Source organism: Hypanus sabinus, chromosome 9 (assembly GCF_030144855.1).
Source record: "Hypanus sabinus isolate sHypSab1 chromosome 9, sHypSab1.hap1, whole genome shotgun sequence".
NCBI classification, from domain to species: Eukaryota; Metazoa; Chordata; class Chondrichthyes; order Myliobatiformes; family Dasyatidae; genus Hypanus; species Hypanus sabinus.
The window spans coordinates 90247917-90271992 of record NC_082714.1 but is presented as its reverse complement, the minus strand read 5'-3'; the positions used below and the strand labels follow the sequence as shown (position 1 = coordinate 90271992).

Below are 24076 nucleotides of genomic sequence, written 5' to 3'. Positions count from 1 at the left end.
TTCTGATTCTGGGTTTGGCCGGAATCTCACCAGCTTTCAAGATCGACGATTGTTTAATGTCATTTCCAGTGCACAAGTGTAAAGGAGAACAAAATAATTGTTACTCCAGATCCAGTAAAGTGCAACAAAATCAGATAAAGAACACAATAAGATAAAGAATGCAATAATAGAAAATCAGATATATAGTAACTACACAAGATAGCTCAGATACGTAGATTAATTGTATGATCATAAAGTATTGCTCAGCATAGGTACATAAGGTGACTGACAGGAAATGATAAAGTAGTGGTGGTGGGGGTTGTGGACGGGTCAGTTAGTGGGTGGAGGTGTTATTAGCCTCACTGCTTGGGGAAAGTAACTGATTTTCAGTCACAGTGGGAATTGACTGCTGGGAGTTGGCATAGGCGGGATGGGTCAAATGGCCTGCTGTGTTATGATGAGTGGGTAAGAAAGACACAAACTCCAGATACTAGTCCAGGAATGTAATCACTGTGTTGCTGGACGCTCCGAGCCCTTGGCAAATTAATTTTGTTAGCTTAAAATAATCAATGTTCCTCATTCTCTTTAACTTCAGGGACACAGCCGGACAGGAAAGGTTTAAAACCATCACAACTGCATATTACAGAGGAGCAATGGTAGGGTGGCTTTGTTCATTTCACATTAAATTCTTTTTATTTTTTTCTTGCCTCTATCTGTTTCTGTTTCCATCTCTCCCGTCTCTCCCCGCCTCCCTTTCTTTTTTTCTTGCACCCCTTTCTTTCACTTTCTCTCTCCATTTGTTTTTCCTCACCTTGCTCTCTCCATTTCTTTCTTTCTATTCTCTCCCTGTACTGTCTTTTTCTCTCTCTTTCCTGTTTACTTTTTTCTTTCTCGATGCTTTCTTTCTCTCTCCTTTTTTTTCTCTCTCTCTTCCTCCTTTCTATTTTTCTCTCATCCCTTTCTCTCCATTTCTCTCTCTGTCTCCCTGTCTGGTCACTTGTATACACAGCACCCATTAAACTCCTATGGAATTCACAGTATGAAGACTGTTTGGAAAGATTGGTGGGCAAATTGTGTGTAACTCCCTCACTCTGTCACCTACAGGGCATCATACTGGTCTACGACATCACAGACGAGAAGTCGTTCGAAAACATCCAGAACTGGATGAAGAGCATTAAAGAGGTGACACCCACAATACCCTTTGGCCTTTGCTTCTAGCTCCTTCGCTTCGAAACCTGCCTTACCTCTCCTACATCTGCCACTTCTGATCACTTTGGACATTTAGGGTTGAGTCCGGGTGAAGAGGCTCAACACAAATCGTCAATTATCCATTTTACTCCACCCCCACCCCCCGGATGCTGCCTGACCCGCTAAGTTCCTCCAGCATCTTGTTTGATAGTCTTTCAGGCCATGCCTCAACCTCCTTCACTCGTGGAAAAATGAGCCCAGTCTATCCAACCTCCCGCTGGCGAAAATCTTCCAACCCAGGCAGCATTCTGGTAAACCTCTTGTGCTCCACCTTGTGTGTCTCTCTCTGTCCAGTGTCAAAGTTAAGGACTTCTGCAACTCATGTTCTCAATATTATTTATTATTGTTATATTTTTATTTACTCCAGAGTCTGTCTCCTTTTGCACATTATTATTTGTGTGTAGTTTTAAAAATTGATTCTGTTGTGTTTCTTTGTTCTTACTGTGAACACCCACAAGAAAATGAATCTCAGGGTGGCGTGTATTTATTACTTGATCATCATCTCCAAATGACACGATGCCTGCGCGGGAGAGTTTTTAAAGTGGAAAAGCCGTTTCACTGGGTTATTTCCACTCCCTCGACCTTGGACGTCTGGCTCCCGTGGTATGAGTAGTTAGATTAGATTATGAGGATGCACAGTCCTCATTTATTGCCATTTAGTAATGCATGCGTTAATGCAGTGATCACAAACTGGGATCTTCCTTGACTGCAGTGGATGACCTTGACTACTTCTGTGTCTTGTCATGTCCACCACTGTTATTGCAGCGTTGCAGAACCACTTTCTTGGCCATTGGTTCTCACGGTAGATCTCATCTGCCCAGCCCGCCAGAGCTGACCTTGCATGCCAGGGCAGGCATGTCCTTAACTCACTGGGGTGTGAAGCCGCCGGCTTATCCCCAGCTGGTGAGGTCCGCCTGTCGAAGTGGCTTACGAGGGTGTGGCCACAATTGCATGCAACCACAGGTGAGAGCTGAGTGTCCAGTGGGGCCCAAGGGTGAGTGAGCTGTCCCAGAATGGACATGAGAAACCCCTTCATTGGAGGCTCTACCCCTCCCTGGACACTCTATCCACCCCTCAGGGTAGTATATGGCGACATATATGTACTTTGATAATAAATTTTCTTTGAACTTTGCGTCTGCCTGTCTCTTCCCCCAGCACCACAACCATTGGACAATTTTCCGTAACTGTGTGCAGCTTAGTGGCTACATGCCTTAGCGATTTACTGTACAAGACCATTTTTTGATTCTGGGGCACCTTCGGGTATTGTTAGCATTCTGTGTCTGATGGGGATGGGGAGTAGTCAAATTGAGGCTTGAAAGTTGTTCAGAATTTGCAGGGGGGTGTTCAGTAACTGTTGCTTCCTTCCGATGCAGAATGCCTCTGCAACTGTAGAGCGGATGCTACTGGGAAACAAGTGCGACATGGAAGGCAAGCGGAAGGTGCCCAAGGATAAAGCGGAGAAGGTGGGTCCTTCCTTGGTGTCCTGGTACAGATTGGTGCACTCACAATGCTGGAGGAACTCAGCAGATAGGCAGTGTCAATGGAGAGGATAAACAGTTTTGTGTGTCAGACATCAGTGGAAATGAAGGAGAAGGAAGCAGGCAGGATGAGTGACAGCTGGACATTGGAGAGCTCTTGATCATAAGACACAGGGCCAAAATTGGGTCTGCTCTGCCATTCCACCATGGTTGATTTATTGTCCCTCTCAACCCCATTCTCCTGCCTTCCCTACGGAATTTTCCATGGCAGTAAGTTATACTTCTCCTAGTCACCACTGAGAGTCTTACACTGGCTGTTTTATCTCTGTGCTTTCTGTTAATGACCCTTCAGACAATAAACACATTTACTTTCTGTGATTTTATACACTGGAAACATGTGAAACGAGAGCTTTGACCAGCGACCAATCTGGACATCAGAGGTTTGGGAGGAGGGGATGTCATCGGGTCCACTGCCCCGAGTAGAAAAAGGCAGCAGGGGGTCATGACAGCATCACAGGGCTTTGACCAGCAACTAATCCATGTTTACAATTGACTAGTAAGAGCAAATTAAAGGAAGGTGGGAGCAAGCATAATGGACAATCGTCTGAGTGGGCAGAGTCAGAGTGGTGATCCTGAGGCTTTAGCTCTTCAAGGCTTCAGTCAGAGAAAGCAAAACAAAAAGAAAAGCTCTAGGTTAGGTTGTTTTTTTCTTCCCCTTCCCTTGATATCTGCTTAGCTAGGTCAGTGGAATGCTCCTCTTGTGGGATGTGGGAAAATAGGGAGACCTCCAGTTTCCCTGACAACCCCACCTGCGAGAAGTGCATCCAGCTGCAGCCTCTAACAATCCATGATGAGGAATTAGAGCTGGAACTGGATTAATTCCAGATCTTTCGGGAGGCTGACGGGGTGATAGAGAGGACATAGAGAGAGGTAGTTACACCCAAGGTGCAGGACACAGGAAACTGGGTGGCAATCAGCAAGGGGAAAGGGGTAAAGGTGGCAGTGCAGTGTATTCTTTAGAATGTAGAAGATTGTTAGGAAATTTGATAGAGGAATACAAAATGATGAGTGCTATATATGGGGTAAATTCATGCAAAGGTTATGGCTTAAGGGTGAAAGGAGGGAAGTTGAAGGGGAACATGGGGGGAAACTACTTCACTCAGGGTTGTGAGAGTGTTGAATCAGCTGCCAGCACAAGTGGTCCACGTGAGCTTGATTTCAATGTTTAAGAGAAGTTTGGATAGGTACATTGATAGTAGAGTTATGTGGGGATATGGTCCTGGTGGAAGTTGATGGGAGCAGGCAGTTTAAATGGTTTTGGCATACACTAGATGGGCTGAAGGGCCTGTTTCTGTGCTGTACTTCTCAAAAAGAAAAGAACCAGGCTAGCACAGTAGGTAGAGCTGCTGTCTCATAGCGCTACAGATCCGGGTTTGATCCTGACCTCCAGCAGTGTGTGTGTCTGTGCGTGTCTGTGCATGTGTGTGCATGCGAGATTAAAGATCTTCTAAAGATGTGCTTTATTTGTCTCTTGTACAGTGAAACTTCAAAACATAATGAAATGGATTGTTTCTGTTAGTGACCAACGTAGTCCAAATATATGCTCACAAGCGTTTCCACAATTGCAGTGTCAACCTTGCATGCCCACAACTTATTAACCCTAACCAAATGTTTTTGGACTGTGGGAGGAAACCAGAGCATCCAGGGGAAACCCACAGAGTCACAGGGAGAATGTGCAAACTCCTTACAGACATCAGAGGGCATTGAACCCTGATCTTGCAGCTTGCCCTGTAAAGATAGTGGTGAGAGGCCCTCTCCCATTCAGATCCTACCTACGTAGCTGACATCTTTGCAGGCTGTGAGTTTGCAAAGAGGGTCTGGAGAAAGATGCGAGGACCTGTGTCCCAGTTCATTCCAAGCAGCTGGGTATACAGGCTGTTCCTAGGGACGGACACACACACACACACACACACACACACACACACCAACTCTCTGGTCTGCCTGAAATTTGTTGGTTCGCCAGCATGTCAACATGTCCGTGGGGGAATGCTGCCGACTGGCACACTCCAGGCTGCAGGGGTACGTACTGAGGGACGCACTGAAGCTCGGCACAGCCACCACAAGGGCTCAGTGGGGAAGAACCATTACTGGACACAGAGGGGCTGGGTTGGGTGAGGAAAGCCCGTAAGTATTGTTGTAGCTAGTGTGCTACACCAGGGGCCCACGAGTGATAAAAGTGCTATTGGTTTTAGAATATGCATTAACACTAAACACTTGGTCTATGAACGTCTATGAACGTAAGAATGAAAAGGCTTCACACAGTTCATTCTTGTAAATATTTCTTACTATAAATAGATTTATTTTGGTTAATATATAAAATTTGAAACTTTGTTACTATAGGATGTGCTGTGTTAATCTGACAGTAAACAAAAGTAATTACTGGAGGAGCTCAATGGAAGGCTTCAACCCAAAAGATCACCTGTCCATTTCCTTCCACAGGTGTTGTCTAACCCGTTGAATTTCTTCATCACTTTGCCTTTTACTGCAGATTCCTGAGTAACACACACACACACACAATGCTGGAGAAACTCAGCAGGTTTGGCAGCATTTATGGAGAGGAATCATCAGTTGATGTTTAGGGTGTGTTACCCTGGATTTTCAGCATTTGCAAGCTCTTTAGTGTTTATGATCTGCAGTCTCTTGTGCCGATGATTTTTCTCTCACTTTGTCCTACTCTCTTGACACCAGTTGGCCAAGGATCATGGGATTCGATTCTTTGAAACGAGCGCCAAGTCCAGTTTGAATGTGGAAGAGGTGAGTCCATTTTCCCAACTGGTCATGGCAGTCTGAACAAACTTGTCCCAGGCTTAGTTGTACCCTGCATCGTCCCCACCATCTTATAAAACCAGGAGCCAGTCATTCAGCTCTTCCACCATTTAGTAAGTCCTGGTTTAAAGATAAAAATTAACTTTACTTATCACATATACATTGAAACACACAGTTAAATGCGTCGTTTGCGTCAACAGCCAATGCAGTCCAAGATATGCTGGGGGCAGCCTGCAAGAGTCACCACTCTTCCAGGGCCAACAGAGCATGCCCAAAACTCGTATATCTTTGGAATACGGGAGGAAACCGGATTACCCAGAGGAAATCATGCAGTCACATGAAGACCATTCAAACTCCTTACACACAGCGGTGGGAATTGGACCTGGATTGCTGGCACTGTAGCGTGGCATGCTAACTGTGACACTATCATGTCCTACATTGCTGCCTGTTCCCATAACCTTGTGATCCAAAATCTAACCATCACCTAGAGTGTGGTGCGTATGTGGAGCCAGTTGCCAGAGGAAGTGACGGAGGAGGGTACAATGACAACATGTTAAAGATATTTGACAGAGGTAACTGAATAGAAAGGTTTAGAAGGATTTGGCCAAACACGGGCAGATGGGACCGGCTTTAATTGAGTGATACAGCACAGAAACACGTCCTTCTGTCCGACTGGTCCATGTTGAACAAGAGTCCCATCTAAGTTAGTCGCATTGGCCTGCGTTTGGCCCTATCTAAAACTTTCCCATCCATGTTCCTTTGGACAGCATGGATATGTAGGCTGAAGGGCCTGTTTCCCGGTCGTTTAGCTCCTCGAATAATCCGGGAACTTTAATAGTCTGTCACCACCAAAATCTCATGGGCATTAGAGGAAGTAATGGCTCATTCAGAAAGTAAAGAGGCATGGGATCCAGAACTGGCTTGCCCACAGAAGGCAAAGGGTGGTTGTAGATGGTCCGTATTCTGCATGGAGGTCGGTGACCTGTGGTGTTCCTCAGGGATCTGTTCTGGGATCCCTCCTCTTTGTGATTTTTATAAGTGACCTGGATGAAGAAGTAGAAGGATGAGTTAGTAAGTTTGTGGATGACACAAAAGTTGGGGGTGTTGAGGATAGTCTGGAGGGTTGTCAGAGGTTACAGAGAGACATTGGTAGGGATGCGGAACTGGGCTAAGGAGTGGCAGATGGAGTTCAAAACAGGTAAGTGTGAAGTGGTTAATTTTGGTAGGTCAATTAGAAGACAGAAAATGATATTAATGGTAAGACTCTTGACAGTGTGGAGGATCAGAGAGGTCCATAGGACACTCAAAGCTGCTACGCAGGTTAACAGTGTTGTTAAGAAGGTGTATGGTGTGTTGGCATTCATCAACCATGGGATTGAGTTCAATAGCTGTGAGGTAATGTTACAGCTATATAAGATCTTAGTCAGACTCCACTTGGAGTACTGTGCTCAGTTCTGGTCGCCTCACTACAGGAAGGATGTGGAAACCATAGAAAGGGTGCAGAGGAGATTTACAAGGATGTTGCCTGGATTGGGGAGCATGACTTATGAAAATAGGTTGAGTGAACTCGGCCTTTTTTCCTTGGAGTGATGGAGGATGTGACCTGATAGAGGTGTATAAGATGATGAGAGGCATTGATTGTGTGGATAGTCAGAGGCTTTTTCCCTGTAACAGCTAACATGAGGGGGCATAGTTTTAAGGTACTTGGAAGGAGGTACAGAGGGGGTGTCAGAGGTAAGTTTTTCACACAGAGAGTGGTGGCGGCCGGTAGTGGTGGTGGAGGTGGATACGATAGGGTCTTTTAAGAGACTCTTACACAGGTACATGGAACTTAGAAAAATAGAGAGCTATGCAGCTGGGAAATTCTAGGCAGTTTCTAGAGTAGGTTACAGAGTTGGCACAACATTGTGGGCCGAAGGGCCTGTAATATGTTGTAGATTTCTATAGTCTGTGTTCTATTAGATTATTGGAGTTTGACGAGTTAAATTCCAGGGATAGACGAGGTTAACACACAGCAGGAGCAGGCCTTGTGTTCAGTGTTATGGCACAGTATTGTAGTGGTTACCCTGAGGCTATTACAGCATCAGCGACACAGGTTCAGTTCCTGCCATTGCCTGGAAGGACCTTGTCTAGGGTTTCCTCCGGGTGCTCCAGTTTCCACCCGTATTCCAAAGGTGACAAGGGTTAGTAGGTTAATTGGTCACATGGTGTGGGGTTGCTGGGTCGGGGAGGCCTGTTACCGTACTGTATCTCTAAATAATTAAAACAAAATAAAATTACTGTGGTCACAGGCCTGAATATTACCTTTCCGCAGCATCAACACAAGAAGGTATACTCAAGATTCAAAATTGTTGACTGTCATTCTTCAGTGCACAAGGAGAACAAGATGATTGTTACTCCAGATCTGATGCAGCCCAAAAACATAATAAAAATAAAAGCAATCTTATAAAAACACAATGAACACATAACTGTTGAGTGTGACCATATATAGATAAGATTAGATTGTATTCTCAGTGGCCACTTTCTTAGGTACAGCTTTACACTTACAGGTAATCTAAAGTCTAATCAGCCAATCACGTGGCAGCAACTCAATGCACTGAAGTAGTGGTCGCCAACCTGTCTATTTTTGAGACTTTCCCAGTAGAACCTGAAAAAAAAAGAAAAATAAATATACAAATATGGTTGAGAGATTGTTTCTGGGTTGCGGGGTTTTAGTTCCGTTCTTTCTGCCCAGTGCGCATGTGTGTAGCCCCCCCACACCACACAGTGTAATTCAGTGGTCCCCAACCACTGAATCACATCGAGGAAACGATGTGATTGAGCTGCACCTTTCCTCATTCCCTGTCACTGTTGGGCTTGAACCCACGCGAGGTCATCAGTCGCTTAAACGCAGTGACACCCTCGCGCCAGGGATCACTGCCGCCTCACGCGGCCGGCGGGAAGTTCCGTTGCTACCGGCCTGGAGCGCGGACAGATGGGCGCCGCCTCTAAACCTGTTCGGCACACCGAATGTTCGTGGGGAACCCGGTGCTAAAATATTCACAGACGACCCAATTTGGGCTCAGGGTTCCGAGCAGCGACCTCACTGCGATCTACTGAAAGTCATCCCTCGAGCCAAACCTTTGTTGGCCGATAGGTCCTGCAAGTGGGGGCAGAGGCGGGCCCTGTCACACTCCTTGCTCGGTCGGTCAGTCGATCTCTCCGGACTGCGACCGCCACGGCCCCAGTCTGGGAACAGCTGCACCTGGCCATGGCGTCTGGCAGCCGGCGCTGTCTAATGAGGCAATGGAGCCCTCAAAACTGCTTCAGCATCTTGAGTCCAAGCACCCCCTGCACATAAAGACAAACACGTTGAGTTTTCTCCCCCAGTGGAAAAAACGTGGGCAAGCGGGATAGCAGCTAAGTGCTGAGAGCCATTTAAACTAAATTGTGGAATAGACTGGATATAAGGAACCTGCTTCGAGTATCGCTGTATTCTGGTCATGTTTTAAAACCCCCACCCCCCATCGGCCGGTCCGCGGTGCAAAAAAGGGTGGTGACCCCTGGTGTAAATGCATTACCTCTACTTCCGGGTCACGGGGTTTTACTTCCGGTCTTTTCTGCCCCGGTGCGCATGTGTGTAACTAATCGATTTGGGGTCGATCTTGCCTTTCACTAAGGCCAAGGTAGGGGATCTTGGGCTTAAAAAGGTTGCTGACCACTACATTAAAGCATGCAGGCATGGCCAAGAGGTTCAGTTATTGTTCAGATCAAACATCAGAATGTGATCTAAGTGACTTTGACCGTGGAATGATTGTTGGTGCCACAAGGGATGGTTTGAGTATCTCGTTGAATGCTGATCTCCTGGGACTTTCATGTAGAATGGTGTCTAGAGTTTACAGAGAATGGTGCAAGAAAACAAAAACCATCCAGTGGGTGGCATTTCTGTGGGTGAAAATGCCTTGTTAATAAGATTCAAGGTTGTTCAATGTCATTTCCAGTACACAAGTATGTAATAATTGTTACTCCAGATCCAATGCAGCAGAAAAAAAACTCAATAAGATAAAGACATAATAATAAAAAACACAATAAATATAATTATGTAAACTGGCTTATGAGCTGTACAGAGATGGAGTGTATCTCCATGAAGTGATGCTCGGCACAGGAGTGTCTGTACTAAAGGTGACTGAGAGGCAATGATAAAGTGGACAAAGTAGTGGAGGTTGGGGGTGTGGGGATTGGCCAGACTGGTTCAAGCTGACAGAAAGACAGTAACTCACATAACAACTGTGGTGTGCAGAAGAGCATCTCTGAATGCACGACATGTCAAACCTTGGAACAGATGGGCTATAGAAGCAGAAGGCCACGAACGTACACTCAGTGGCCACTTTATTAGGTACAGAAAGTAGCTAGTAAAGTGGGCACTGAGTGTGTGCGTAGACTGATTGTACATAAGTGACTCTAGCTGTGGAGTATCAGGACACACAGGGAAGGACTCTGAAAGGAAACATAAATCGTGCATGACCTGGTGAAAAATATATTTCAAAATACGATTGTAGAGGAACGTAACTATTCAATAAGATTATGGCACCGCTTTCCTACAGTGTGTGATGTGAGGGTTAATCCTGATTAAAATCAGAATGTGGAACCCAATGGGCCCTGGGTGTGTCCCTTTGCTCAGTTTCCACATCCGTCTACATTCATATAGTACTGTGCAAAAGTCTGAGGCTTTTCTCAATGTGGAGTGGAGAGCGAATTTAAATCTGGTGGGAGCAAAGGACATTGGCAATGATGTGATTGATGTACCACGGGAGGGGTGTGGGACAGGTGGCAGAGAAGGAATGTCAGGGGCAGGGGACGGCGTGGGTGCAGACGCATATAGCCCTGAGAAACAATTGGTTTATTGATCATTACAGAATGTCTTTCTTTTGCTTCCCACTCCCTCCCATCTTCTTTCCCCTTTTCGAAGATATGATTGCCCTCTCCCTGCCCCCTTCCCACAATAGAGACCCATATCTGAATCGTTTATTGTCACTCATATATGACATGAATTTTCTTTCTGCGGCAGCAGTACAGCTCAACGCATAAAATTATTACAGCACTCAGCAAAAACCTTGTGCTCACTAGCTATGTGTATGTGTCTCAGACTTTTGCACAGTACCCTATGGTGTGGCTAATTTGCTGTTTACATTTCAGAAGCATGCAAGTATGTTATTTCTTTCTCTCTCATTCCTCAGTTAACTGTTTGCTAAAGGTTAATGGGGTTTAAAATAACCAGGGCTTTTTTCCTGGGGAACTGAGCCTTGTTTCAAGTAAGGGAGTCCTCTTCCTGTTGAGTCAGAAGTGAGACAAAGGCTGCCCTTCCCCATCCCCGCTCCTCGCTGTGATCTGTGTTGAGTCTGGCTTGCCCACTGGCCCCTGTGCACACTGACTAACTGGCTCCTGTCCAAACCTAGACTGGGATTGCTCCACTCACGCCCTCCACTGCTATTTCCAGGCGGATGTGCAAGACCCCAGGGCATTATCTGAAGATCCTCTCTGATATCCTGAGCTCAGTGTTAATCACCCAGAGAGGTGGAGCTGATCAATGCTAATCTAAAAAAGGCTCTTCATCTACGATAGGATGTGCTGGCATTGGAGAGGGTTCAGAGGAGGTACACGAGAATGATTCTGGGAATGAAAGGGTTAACATGTGAGGCGTGTTGATGGCTCTGGGTCTGTACTCACGAGAATTTAGATGAATGAAGAGTCCACTTCTTTTCACGTTATGTCTCAGTGATCTGGATGACTAAATTGAGGACTTTGTGGCCAAATCTGCAGGCAGTATGAAGACAGGTGGAGGGGAATGTAGTGTTGATGAGCAGGAAGTCTGCAGAAGGACCTAGACTAATTAGGAGAATGAGCAAAGAAATGGCAGATGGAATATTTTATTTTTATTTAGAGATACAGTGTGGAATAAGCCCTTCTGGCTCTTCCAGCTGCACCTACAGCAACCCTTGATTTAACCCAGCCTGAACCCAGGACAAATTCCAATGACCAATTAACCTACTAATTGGTACATCTTTGGACTGTGGGGGTGGGGGGGGGGGCTGGATCTAGAGCACCAGGAGGAAATTCACACATACTACAGGGAGGAACTCACAAACTCCTTTCAGACAGCTCCAGGATTGAACTCTGAATGCCAAAACCCGGGCTGTAACAGCATGGCACTCACTGCTACACTACCATGGCGATAGTGTAAGGGAAGTGTAGGGTCTTGCACTTTGGTAGAAGTGTAGATGATTTTTAAGAAATTTTCCGGAGAAAATCCAGAAAACAGAGGTGCAAAGGGAATTAGGAGTCCTTGTACAGGATTCCCTAAGTGTTAACTTTCAGGTTGAATTGGTGGTAAGGAAGGCAAGCGCTGTGTTTGCATTAATTTTGGAAGGACTAGAATATAAAACAAGGATGTGTGGCTGAGGCTTTATAAGGCATCAGTCATACCATACTTGGAGTACTGTGAGCAGTTTTGGACCCCTTATCTAAGAAAGGATTTGTGGCATTGGAGAGGGCCCAGAGGAGGTACACAAGAAGTATCTCGGGAACGAAAGGGTAAACGTGTGAGGAGCATTTTGCGGCTCTGGGCCTGTACTTGCTGGAGATTAGAAGAATAGGAAGGGAATCTCATTGAAACCTAACAAATATTGAAAGGCATAGACAGAGTGCACATGGAGAGGATGTTGGCAATAATAAGAGAGTCTAGGACCAGAGGGCACAGCCTCAGATGACTCTTCAAACAGAGATGAGGCGGAATTTCATTAGCCAGACAATGGTGAATCTGTGGAATTCATTGCCAAATATGCTGGTTTTTATGGTCTTATTGTCTCAAAATTTGAGTCACGAGACAAGGGAGCAATTCTCTGTCAGTCATAAGTCTAGGGATACTTTCCATATGACACAGAATTAGGCCATTCAGCCTACTTAGTCTACTCCAGCGTTAATTCCATCATGGCTGATTTATTATCCCTCTCAACCCCATTCTCCTGCCTTCTCCCCAAAATCAAATATATTAAAAAGAGGTGACATAGAATTGGAAGGTGTTGAATCATTGTGGAGAGAGCTAAGGAACTGCAAGGGTAATAAGACCCTGATGGGAGTTGGGAACCGCAAACAGTAGTAAGGATGTGGCAAGCAGATTACAATGGGAGGTAGAAAATGCATGCCAAAAGGGCAATGTTACAATAGTTGTGGGGACTTCAATATGCAGATAAGTTGGGAAAATCAGATTGGTTGTTGGATTCCAGGAGGGGGAATTTCTAGACTGCCTACAAATGACTTTATAGAGCAGCTTGTGGCTGAGCCCACCAGGGGATCAGCTATTCTAGACTGGGTGTTGTGGAATGAACCAGGATTGATTAGAGAGCTTAAGGTAATAGAACCCTTAAGGGAAAGTGATCATAATATAATGGAATTCACCCTGAAATTTGAAAAGGAGATGCTAAAGTCAGATGTATAAGCATTACGGTGGAGTAAAGAGAATTACAGAGGCATGAGAGAGGAGTTGACCGGAATGGATTGGAAAAGAACACCAGGCAGGGATGACGGCAGACTAGCAATGGCTGGAATTTCTGGAAGCAATTTGTAAGGCACAGGATATATACATCCCAAAGAGGAAGAAGTATTCTAAAGGAAAGATGACTCAACCATGGCTAACAAGAGAAGTCAAAGCCAGCTTAAAAGCCAGAGAGAGGGCAGATAATAGAGCAAAAATTAGTGGGGAGTCAGAGGACTGTGAAGCTTTTAAAAACCAACAGAAGGCAATGAAAAAATCATTAAGACAGTAAAGGTGGAATATGATAATAAGTTAGCCATTGATATTAAAGAGGATACCAAAAGTTTCTTCAGATACATAAAATGCAAAAGAGAGGCAAGGGTAGTTATCAGACCGCTGAAAAATGATGCTGAAGAGGTAGTAATGGGGGATAAGAAATTGGCGGAGAAACTGAATAAAGTATTTTGCATCAATCTTCACTGTGGAAGACACTAGCAGTATGGTGGAAGTTCCAGGTGTCGGGTCATGAAGTGTATGAAGTTACCAAAACTAGAGAGAAGGTTCACCAGATTCTGGGATGGCTCTGGAAGACTGAAAAATTGCAAAGGTCTCTCCACTCTTCAAGAAGGGAGAGAGGCAGAATAAAGGAAACTGTAGGCCAGTTAGTTTGACCTCGGTGGTTGGTAAGATGTTGGAGTCGATTATTAAGGATGAGGTCTCGATACTTGGAGGCACATGATAAAGTAGGCTGTAGTCAGCATGGTTCCCTCAAGGGAAAATCTTGCCTGACAAATCTGTTGAAATTCTTTGAAGAAATAACAAGCAGGATAGACAAAGAAGAATCGGTTGATGTTGTGTACTTGGATTTTCAGAAAGCTTTTAAAAAGGTGCCAACAAGGTACTTAACAAGCTAAGAGCCCATGGTATTAGAGGAAATCTTCTAGCATGGATAAAGCAGTGGCTGATTGACAGGAGGCAAAGAATGGGAATAAAGGGAGTCTGATTGGCTGCTGGTGTTCCACAGGGGTCTGTGTTGAGACTGATTCTTCTTGCATTATATATCAGTGATTTGGATGATGGAATTGATGGCTTTGTTGCAAATTTTGCTGACAATATGAAAATAGATAGACAGGCAGGTAGTTTTGAGGAAGTAGGGAAGCTACTAAAGGACTTTAACAGATTAGGAGAATGGCCAAAAAATGGCCACTGAAATACAATGTTGGGAAGAATATGGTCATGCACTTTAGTAGGAGAATTGAAAGGATTGGCTATTTTCTAAAGGGACAGAAAATACAAAAAACTGAGATGTAAAGGGACTTTGGAGTCTTTGAGTGGGATTCCCTAAAGGTTAATTTGCAGGTTGAGTCTGCAGTGAAGAAGGCAAATGCAGTGTTAGCATTCATTTCAAGAGGATGTAATTGTTAGACTTTATAAAGCACTGGTGTCTCAATTGAGCAGTCTTGGGCCCCCTACCTAAGAAAGGACGTGCTGAAACTGAGGAGGGTTCAAAGGACATTCACAAAAATGAATGGATTGAGTGACCTGAAGAACATTTGACGCCTCTGAGCCTATCTTCACTAAAATTCAGAAGAATGAGGGGTGACCTCACTGAAATCTATTGACTAGTGAAAGGCCTTGACGAAGTTGATGTGGAGAGGATGTTTCCTATGACGGGAGAAGCAAGACCAGAGGACACAGTCTCAGAATAGAGGGGTGTCTGTTTAGAATAGAGATGAGGAGGAATTTCTTCAGCCAGAGAGTGGTGAATCTGTGGAATTCTTTGCCCCAGCAGCTATGGAGGCCATTTCTTTATGTCTATCTAAGGCAGAGGTTGAATGGTCAGATTCTTGATTGGTCAGGGCGTGAAGGGATTCGGGGAGATGGCAGGTGATTGGGGCTGAGAGGAAAATTGGATCAGCCATGATGAAATGGCAGTGCAGACTTGATGGGCCAAATGGCCTAATTCTAATGGTCTTGCTGTAACCTTTGATGCCCATACCAATCAAGAGCCTATCAACCTCCATTTTAAATACATCTAGTGACTTGGCCTCCACAGATTCTGCACTCTGGATAAAGAAATTTCTCCTCTCTCTATTCTAATGGGACTTATTTGCTATTCTGCACCTGTGCCCTTTGGGCTCAGAACCCCTCCCCATAGGAAACATCCTCTTCATGTGCACCCTAGGCCTTTCAATATCAGAAAGGTTTCAATGACCAAAAGTACAGGAAGCAGAACCTTTGAACATTTTTTTAGATTGTTACGCGAGGGAGAAGGACTAGCACAGGAAAGTGGAGTCAACTCGGCAATGGAATGGATCAGATATGGCAGAACAAAATTTATGGGCCAAGTGGCATGCTGATGCTCCTGATTTGCAAAATCAGGGCCAGAACGAAGAATCAGAGTTATTATCACTGACTATGTCATGAAATTTGTGGCAGCAGTGCATTTAAATATGGAAGATTTCGGTTAATTGGGTCATGGGTTAATTGGGACAGCTGCTTATTTGGGACAACTCTTAAAGAACAAAAACAAATCGAGAAAATAGCCAGGATTCCCTTTGTTTATTTTGGATACTTTGTTTAATTGGACGGGAGAATGTTGCTGAACAGCTTCTAACTAGCGCTAGTTGTGATAATTGGTGAGAAATAAGCTGCAAGACAATTCAGAACTGTTTTGCTGACTGGGGTTTCTAACAATCAGGCTTGGAGATGCCAGAAACAGCCGGGAGTGAAAATGAAACAGTTCCACTACTTCAAGTTAGGAACTATGAAAAATTTGAAGGTGTTGACAACCTTCTTGAATGTTACAATGAAAATGAAGATTTAGAGGATGCAATCATTAAAGGTTTTGTTTAAAGGCTTTCTACTATCTGCACCAGGTGTCTGCACTAATCTTGTCTATTTACAGTGAATCGTACAGTGGATGAATTCTCCATCGATAATTGTTAGGAATTAATACAGTTTTATAATACTGTAGTAGTATTGGTAGCATTTTAATTTGCTCTGTAGTTGTGTTTTTTAATACTTTTTTTTAGCTGTTTCCATGAAATTTTGGCTAATTTGGCAGTCGCTTAATTGCACCAAAATACACTAGTCCTAATGTGTCCCAATTAACTGGAAATCTACTGCACATAAAAATTACCATAAGCTACAAAATAAATTCAAGATTGTTTAAAGTAATTTCCAGTACACAAGTGTAAAGGGGAATGAAATAATGATTACTTTTGTTCCATCACAGCACAAAAGAACACAATAATAAAAAAAAACCACAATAAATATAAATACATAAGATAACTTGTATACGTGATTGGATTGTATGTCCATAAAATGATGCTAGGCACAGGAGTGTCTGTACACAAGGTGACTGACAAGAAATGATGAAGTAGTGGTGTTGGTGGGTGTGGAGGGCTGGGTTAGTGTGGGGTGGAGGTATTGATCAGCCCTACTGCTTGGGGAAAGAAACTTCTTTTTGAGTTTGGTGGTCCTGTTCTGGATGGTAGCCTCCTCCCTGATGGGAGTGGGATGAACAGTCCATGAACAGGGTGGGTGGAATCCTTCATGATGTATCTGGCCCTTTTCCAGTAGGCCGGTACTGATGATGCATTCAGCAGTTTTGATTGCCTGTTGTAGAGCCTTCCTGCCCACCTCAGTGAAGTTTCTGTTCCAAGCAGTGAATCTGCAGAATTATAAGATAGATGTGTTCGCAGGCAAGTAAAAGAGACCTAATAAAATATCTAACTAAGGTTTAAGAATGGAAACATATAATGCAAAGATAGGGAGAACGACGGAGCAAAAGTTCAGAGCAGCTAAACAATCGCCATCTTACCGGAAGTCTTCATGCATCTGCAGAATGATGTGAGTATAGATGAGAAAGACAAATAATGAGGTAATGTTCATGGACTGTTCAGAAATCTGATGGCAAAACTGTTCCTAAGACTTTGAGTGTGTGTCTTCACTCCTCTGCCATGGTAGTAATGAGAAAAGTGCATGCCCTGGATGGTGAGGGTCCTTCACGATCGATGCCACCTTCTTGAGGCATCACCTTTTGAAGATGTCCTTGATGATGGGGAGGGTTTATTTATATCTGCCTATTTATTTATTATTGTTATTTGCCTCTCGTTTCCAATAGGCTTTCCAGACCCTGGCTCAGGATATATTGATAAAATCAAGCAAGAAGTCGGTAAGTTTAGGCCTTCTTTGACATCCACACAGAGCATCATCTCGCGGTCCCATGTATAGAAGGCTCGCAGGTTGCCACACTGGAGCATCAGACTTAGGGGAGTCCTGATGGAACTTGATTAAAAACTCCAAGATGCATAACCAGGGTAGGCAGTCAGATCTAAATTAGAGATCAGCTGTACGGTACATGGAGACATACAGTGAGATGAGTCGTTTTGTCAAATCAAATCAGTGAGGATTGTCCCAGGCAGCCATGCTTCTGTCACCAATGTAGCATCCCCACAACTCATTGACCCTAATCCGTATGTTCTTCCACACTCCAAACACATTCCAAATTCTTTTTCCCAGGGTTAGAAAGGTCAAGTAGCAGAGGGCATGCATTTAGGGAAAGCAGGGAAGTTGTTTTGTTTAAAATACAGAATCAGATATAATTATCACGTGTGTCAAAACACACAGAGAAATGTGTTGTTCGCATTAACAACCAGCACACACAAGGATGAACTAGTCTGCAAGTGTCACCACTCTTTTCTGTGCCAACGTAGCTTGCCTACAATGTTCAGCAGAACAACAACAAAACAAACCCCTTTCCCACTACTCTCCCTCTCCCTCTCTACTCCTTCCCCTCCCTCTCCCCCTCTCCAACACCCCCCATGTCCAATCCTTACTCTGCCTCCCCCTGTCTCGCTCCCCCACTTCTCTGTCCAGGACAGGCCGCCTCCAGTCCTTGGCCCCTGGAGTCTCAGACGTCAGGTTTTCCAGCACAGGAAGTGTCAGTTGCTCGGAACAGACCGCCAAGCTGACGGTAGAAAGGATTTAATATAATGGTTTTTGAGAGGCTTTAGACAGATATAAGGGTGTGCAGGGAATGGAGGGATATGGATCATGTGCAGGAAGAAAGGATTGGGTTTAATCTTTGTATCTTGGTCCAAAAGGACCGTTCCTGTGCTGCTCTCTTTCTGCAAACTCCTTCCCTCTTTGCCTGCTCCTCAGTCTGCATAAGAAGATACTGGCGCCATGCCCAGCTTGTGGATACCCCACGCACGCAGGCAGAGAGGCACAGCAGAGTTGCACTGGGTCATAACCCGGAGGTCATTGGGTCAGAACCACCCTCTGCTACAACTTGGAGTGGAACAGCAGTTAGCCTAAAGCTTTACCGCACTAGCCACCACAGTTGGGGTTCAGTTCCCGCTGCCGTCTGTAAGGAATTTGTACATTCTCCCACTTTCCAAAAGGACATATGGGTTAAGGTTAGTAAGTTGTAGCCATGCAATATTGGGACTGGAAGTACGGCAATGCTTGTGGCTGCCCCCAGCACTTCTTTGGACTGTGTCGGCCGTTAACACAAACTACACATTTAGAATTAGAATCAGATTTAATATCACTAGCATATGTCATAAAATATGTTGCTTTGTAGCATCAGTACAGTGCAATACATTAAAGAATTATGACAAGTTACAGTAAGAAGCATATAAAAATGATTTTAGTCTAAAAATAGGACAAAAAGGTCAGCTGGTGTTCTTTGTCCATTCAGAAATCTGATGGCAGAGGGGAAGAACCTGTTCCTAACGTGTCGCGTGTGTATCTTCAGGCTCCTGTGCATTGTCCCACAAAGGCACTGGAGGAACTGAGTAGATCAAGCAACATCTGTGGAGGGAGATGGTTGGGGTCCAGATGAAGGATTGCAACCCAAGATGTCAACTGTCCATTTCCCTGCGCAGATGCTGCCTGACCAGCTGAGATCCTCCAGTATCTGGTGCATTGGTTTTGATGGTTTAATGTCTGATGGGGCATCATGGTAGCATTATAGTTATTACAGCTCATGGCATCAGACTTTGGAGTTCAATTCTAGCTGTAAGGAGCTTTTACGCTCTTCCCATGACCAAGAAGGTCCAAAGATGTACTGGTTAGTAAGTTAATTGGTCATTGTAAATTGCCCTGTGATTAGGCTGGGGTTAAACAGGTGGGAGGATGGGCAGTGCGGCTTGTTGGGCTGGAAGGGCCTGTTCTGCACTCTATCTCTAAATAAAATATTAATCTCAACTTGGAGGGAGTTGTTATGCAACAGCTGATGGCTTTCTAAATCTCAATTTACGGACAATGTGTCTCCTTTGAGTCTGATCGTATCTTCTACCAACCCTAGGGCATCGGTTCTCCTGGCTCCAAGACTCCGCTGGACAGTCCACAGAAAAGCAGTTCCTCCAAATGCTCCTTGATTTAAACCTAGTTAATCCCGCGCACACCACGGACCTCCAGAAACACCTGTCTGACCATCTGTGGATAACTTATTGAATTCAACCGTCTGTGTGGGGAGGGGTCCGTCAGATCATTCTGACATCTCATGGTTTGTGTTCACTTGAATCTACTCATCTCCTGTCTCCAGCAACCCCTCTACCTCTTCCCTTTATCTTTCACTTTTTTTCTTCTCCATTCTTTCCATTCTTGTGCTCCCTCTCCTTTTTCCCCTCTCCCCACCTCTCTTCTTCCCCTCTCTCACCCCATCTCTCCTCACCCCCCATCCTTCCTCTCCCCCTCCTCTTTCCCCACACTCTCTCCCCCTCATCTTCTCTTTCTCTCTCTCTCTCTCTCTGACATTCCCCCTCCCCAATATGTCGAGCCTGGAAGTGAGTGATTAATCATTGCTCTGCTCTAGGTATGTAGGTACAACTGCCATTGAGGTTTGGATGTGTCCACTTGCCCTTTATGGGGGAGGGGAAGATGGGGGTTGGACATAAGCTGTGCATCAGAACTGTGGTGTTTCTACCAGTGTATTATTCAGTGCAGTGTTACAAACTTTTACTTTATCCTGTTTTGAAGAGCAAGACTTCCTTCAGCCTTAGAGTTACCTTAGCAGGGAAACCAAGTTCCCAACCGGCCACTTTGAAATTCCCAATCCACTTGCGAACAGAATGAATATTCTGATTACACAATGATGGGACCTGGGACGGAGGGTGATTCTATTCAAGCCCCTCCAACCCCCCCCCTCCCCCCATGAACACGTAAGCCCCAGAATGAAAAGAGAAAGCAGGAAGGTACTGGGGCAAAAGGTTAATAGGTCAATCTCATCTCCCCCCACCACCACCCCAGCTCATAAATGCGAGACGTTGGAAATGCAAACACAGGTGGAGGTTTGCATTGGGCAGCACCTATGGAGAGGAATAAAGAGTCAACATCTTGGGCTGAGCCCCTTCCTGAACTCTTCATCCCTCTCCATGCCTGACCTGCTGAGTTCCTCATGGATTTTGTGTTTGTTGAGCTGATGTGCCTCAGTCATCCATCCTCTTAGACCAGTAGCCTCAGGTCATGATGGAGAAGCTAAAGACCCCATGCCTGTGATTCAAGAGATGTGGGATCTGCTGGATTCCACCTGAAACCGTGGTAAATGATAACCTCCATAGGCCGACCATAACCTCACACTCCATTTGACCAGCTCTCCCACCCCAGGACACTTCCTCTGTCACAGTGGTCTTTCTAAACACAAGATGCTGCAGATGCTGGAAATCTGGAGCAACACACACAAAAAGCTGGAGGAACTCAGCATCTATGGAAATAAATAAACAGTCGGCACTTTGGGACTTCCACCATGTCTGGAAAGGAAGGGGAAGAAGAATAAGAAAGTGGGAGAGGGCGAGGAGTACAAGCTGGCAGGTGATAGCTGAGACCAGGTGAGGGGGGAAATGGGTGAATGGGGAAGAGGGAGGTGAAGTAAGAAGCTGGGAGGTGATGAATGGAAGAGGTAAAGGGCTGATGAAGAAGGAATCTCATCGGAGAGCACAGTGGACCATGGAAGAAAGGGGAGGAGGAGGGGAATCTGAGGAAGGTGAAGAGAAGTGAAGGGATAACCAGAATTGTGAATGGGAAAAGAGGAGAGAGAAATTACTGAAAGTTGGAGAAATCGGTGTTTGTGCTGTCAGGCTACCCAGACAGAATATGAAGTGTTGTTCCCCCAACCTGAGAGTGGCCTCGTTGTGGCAGTAGAGGAGGCCATTGACCAACGGAACTGAGTGGTCAACGGGAGATCCTGCCTTTCGCAGCAGACAGAGTGAAGGTGCTCGCCGAAGCAGACCCCCAGTTGTGGCTTCTGCCCCCTTCCTTTCCAGTGCTGAAGAGGGGCCTGAACCCAATACACAGATGAAGCCTGACCTGCTGAGTTCCTGCAGCATTTTGTGTGTGTGTGTGTGTGTGTGTGTGTGTGTGTGTGTGTGCGCGCGCAGTGGTCTTTATGCTAGCTGTGGTTGGAGAAGGAGTGGCGTGTCCTGGGAGGCGCTACACCAATACACCCCAGCACCAACGTGCATTGGGGAGGGGGACTCAATTAAAAGCCCTTGGCAGCTCTGGTTTGGGAGAATGGGAGAGGATCAGAAACGGGTAGTCATCTCTAACCAGAACACCGTCATTCCTATGTTGCACCCACCAGTTGAAATGCTGGCGGCCTCCTGTCTTTTTGCACTTCTACCACTCTGGTCAGCAGTTGGTCACCCCAGCTGTCCTGTAGAGTACGTCTCGTGAACCAGGGCATCATCTTTGAGAAGCAGGGAAACCTTTAGCTAGGTTGTGCTGACTGCTATAATGACATTGGGCAAAGATGGTCCGGAGTTTGAGTTGATAACAGCAACACAATAGAGCCCACAGTTTGGTGTGGGCATGAGGAGAGATAGCAGCACCATTACTTATCTTCTCTTGGCTGGAATGTGCTTGGCATTTCAAATCCTTCTTAGTCGTAGAGAGGGAAATGAGCCATTCTGCCCTCTGAGGCCATCAGCCATCCATCTACACACGTCCCATTTTTAATTCTCCCCACCCCAGATTCTACTGTTAAGACCAACTAGGAGTAGGATCAGCCCACTGACATAGCTGATCTCTTCCCCAGCCCTATTCTCCCCATAATCCTTAACCCCATGCCAACGAGATCTTATCAATCTGTCTTCAGTACATCCAATGACTTGGCCTCCACAGGTTCACTATTTCTGTTCTAAAGGGACGTCTTTAATCTGAGGCTGTGCCCTCTGGTCTTAGACTCTCCCACAATTGGAAACGGGCTCTTCATGCCCACCCTATCAATGAGATTCCTCCTCCCTCCCCCCTCCATCATCCTAAACTGTTATAAGTGTACACAGAGACAATGGGGCGAGGCTGGTTTGCACAAGGTACTGAGCTGCTGGTCACAACCCTCTGTGATTCCTCGACCAGAGGAGAAGCAGGAGCTGGAGAGGTTTATGACATAGGAACACGATTAGGCCACTTGGCCCATCGAGTCTGCACCACCATTCCATCATCACCCCTATGGGGCGCAGGCCGCTGACGGCAGCTCACCAGAGTCCTCTGCCTTGGGCCAGTCTCTCAAGCTTACAGGTGACGATCCTTCCTGTCCCAGGGATGAGCTCTTTGCAGCTTCTGTTGGTATTTCTGTGGCTCTGGGTTTTAACAGGATGGGGTTACTAACCCCATACCCAGCCCTCCGCCTTTCACAGCCAGGCTTGGGACCATCCGTGGTGAAGTTGCTATTCCATCATGACTGAAATATTATCCCTCTCAACTCCTTTCTCCCCGTAACATTTGACGCCCTGGCTAATCAAGAACTATCAACCTCCACTTTAAGTATACCAGTGACTTGGCCTCCACAACCATCTGTACCACAGTCAATCTAAAGAAATCCCTCCTCATTTCTGTTCTAAAGGGATGTCCTTCTATTCTGAGGCAGGTCCTAGACTCCCCCAATATAGGAAACTTCCTCACTACATCCAGGTCTTTCAACCTATATAGGTGTAAGGGTGGGGGGAACTCTGGTGCTTGAATTGAATTCAATGGCAGAGTAATGGAAGCCAGGACTACTGGAATTAGAGGAGCTTGAAGACTTTGGATAAGGTTATAGGGGTCGAAAAATGTCTACCAGCTTCAAAAGAAGATATACTCAGTAGCCACTTTATTAGGTATCTAATCCCCAATCCTGTGGCAGCAACTCAATGCATAAAAGCATGCAGACATGGTCAAGAGGTTCAGTTGCTGTTCAGACCAAACATCAGAAAGGGGAAGAAATGTGATCTAGGTTTAGACTGTGGAATGGTGGGTGGTTTGAGTATCTCAGAAACTGCTGATCTCCTGGGATTTTCACACTCGACAGTCTCTAGAGTTTTCAGAGAATTCAATGAGTGGCAGTTCTGTGGGCAAAAATGCCATGTTATTGAGAGAGGTCAGAGGAGAATGGCCACTTGTTCAAGTTGACAGGAAGGCGACAGAAACAAACAACAGTGGTGTGCAGAAGGGCAATGTGGTGAACTACATATACCCACCTGGACATGCCCCCTGCTGACTGCTCCTGTGGCTCCTCCCACTGACCCCGGTATAAAGGCCATTGAGGCCTGAGCCCTGCCCTCAGTCTCCAGGATGTAGTACGGTGGTCAATTGCTGCTTGTTCTTTCTTCCAGTCAATAAAAGCCGATATCTCGCCTCACGTCTCAGAGAGTTATTGATGGTGCATCAATTTCATTGACTGGAATGTGGAAGGCATGTCTGACCACACAACACATTGAACCTTGCAGTGGATGGGCTAGGACAGCAGACTACACTGGGTTCCACTCCTGTACCTTATAAAGTGGCCGCATTAATATATCCTAAGTTGTCTGTTTTCTCTGGAGCAGTGGAGGCTGAGGGGAGTTCATAAAATTATGATAGGCATAGTTGGAGTAGACGAGTACTTTACCCCAGGGTAGAAGTGTCAAATCATAAACACAAGAGATTCTGCAGATGCTGGAAATCTTGAGCAACACACCAAAATCTTGGAGGAACTCAGCACATTGGGCGGCATCTATGGAGGGACTATAAACAGTCAATGCTCCAGATCCAGACCCTTCCTCAGCAC

At 45.5% G+C, this 24076-nt stretch overlaps 1 protein-coding gene across 1 annotated transcript in view; it reads left to right on the top strand.

Moving 5' to 3' along the window:
* Nucleotides 1–23664, top strand: part of rab13 (RAB13, member RAS oncogene family) — a 59956-nt gene extending 36292 nt beyond the window's left edge. The window contains exons 3-8 of the mRNA XM_059980154.1: nt 575–635; nt 1084–1161; nt 2601–2690; nt 5454–5519; nt 17171–17221; nt 19361–23664. Of these exons, the coding sequence (XP_059836137.1) occupies nt 575–635; nt 1084–1161; nt 2601–2690; nt 5454–5519; nt 17171–17221; nt 19361–19438 (424 nt within the window). The 3' untranslated portion in view covers nt 19439–23664. The remainder of the gene's footprint in view (nt 1–574; nt 636–1083; nt 1162–2600; nt 2691–5453; nt 5520–17170; nt 17222–19360) is intronic.
* The last annotated feature ends 412 nt before the right edge of the window (nt 23665–24076 follow it).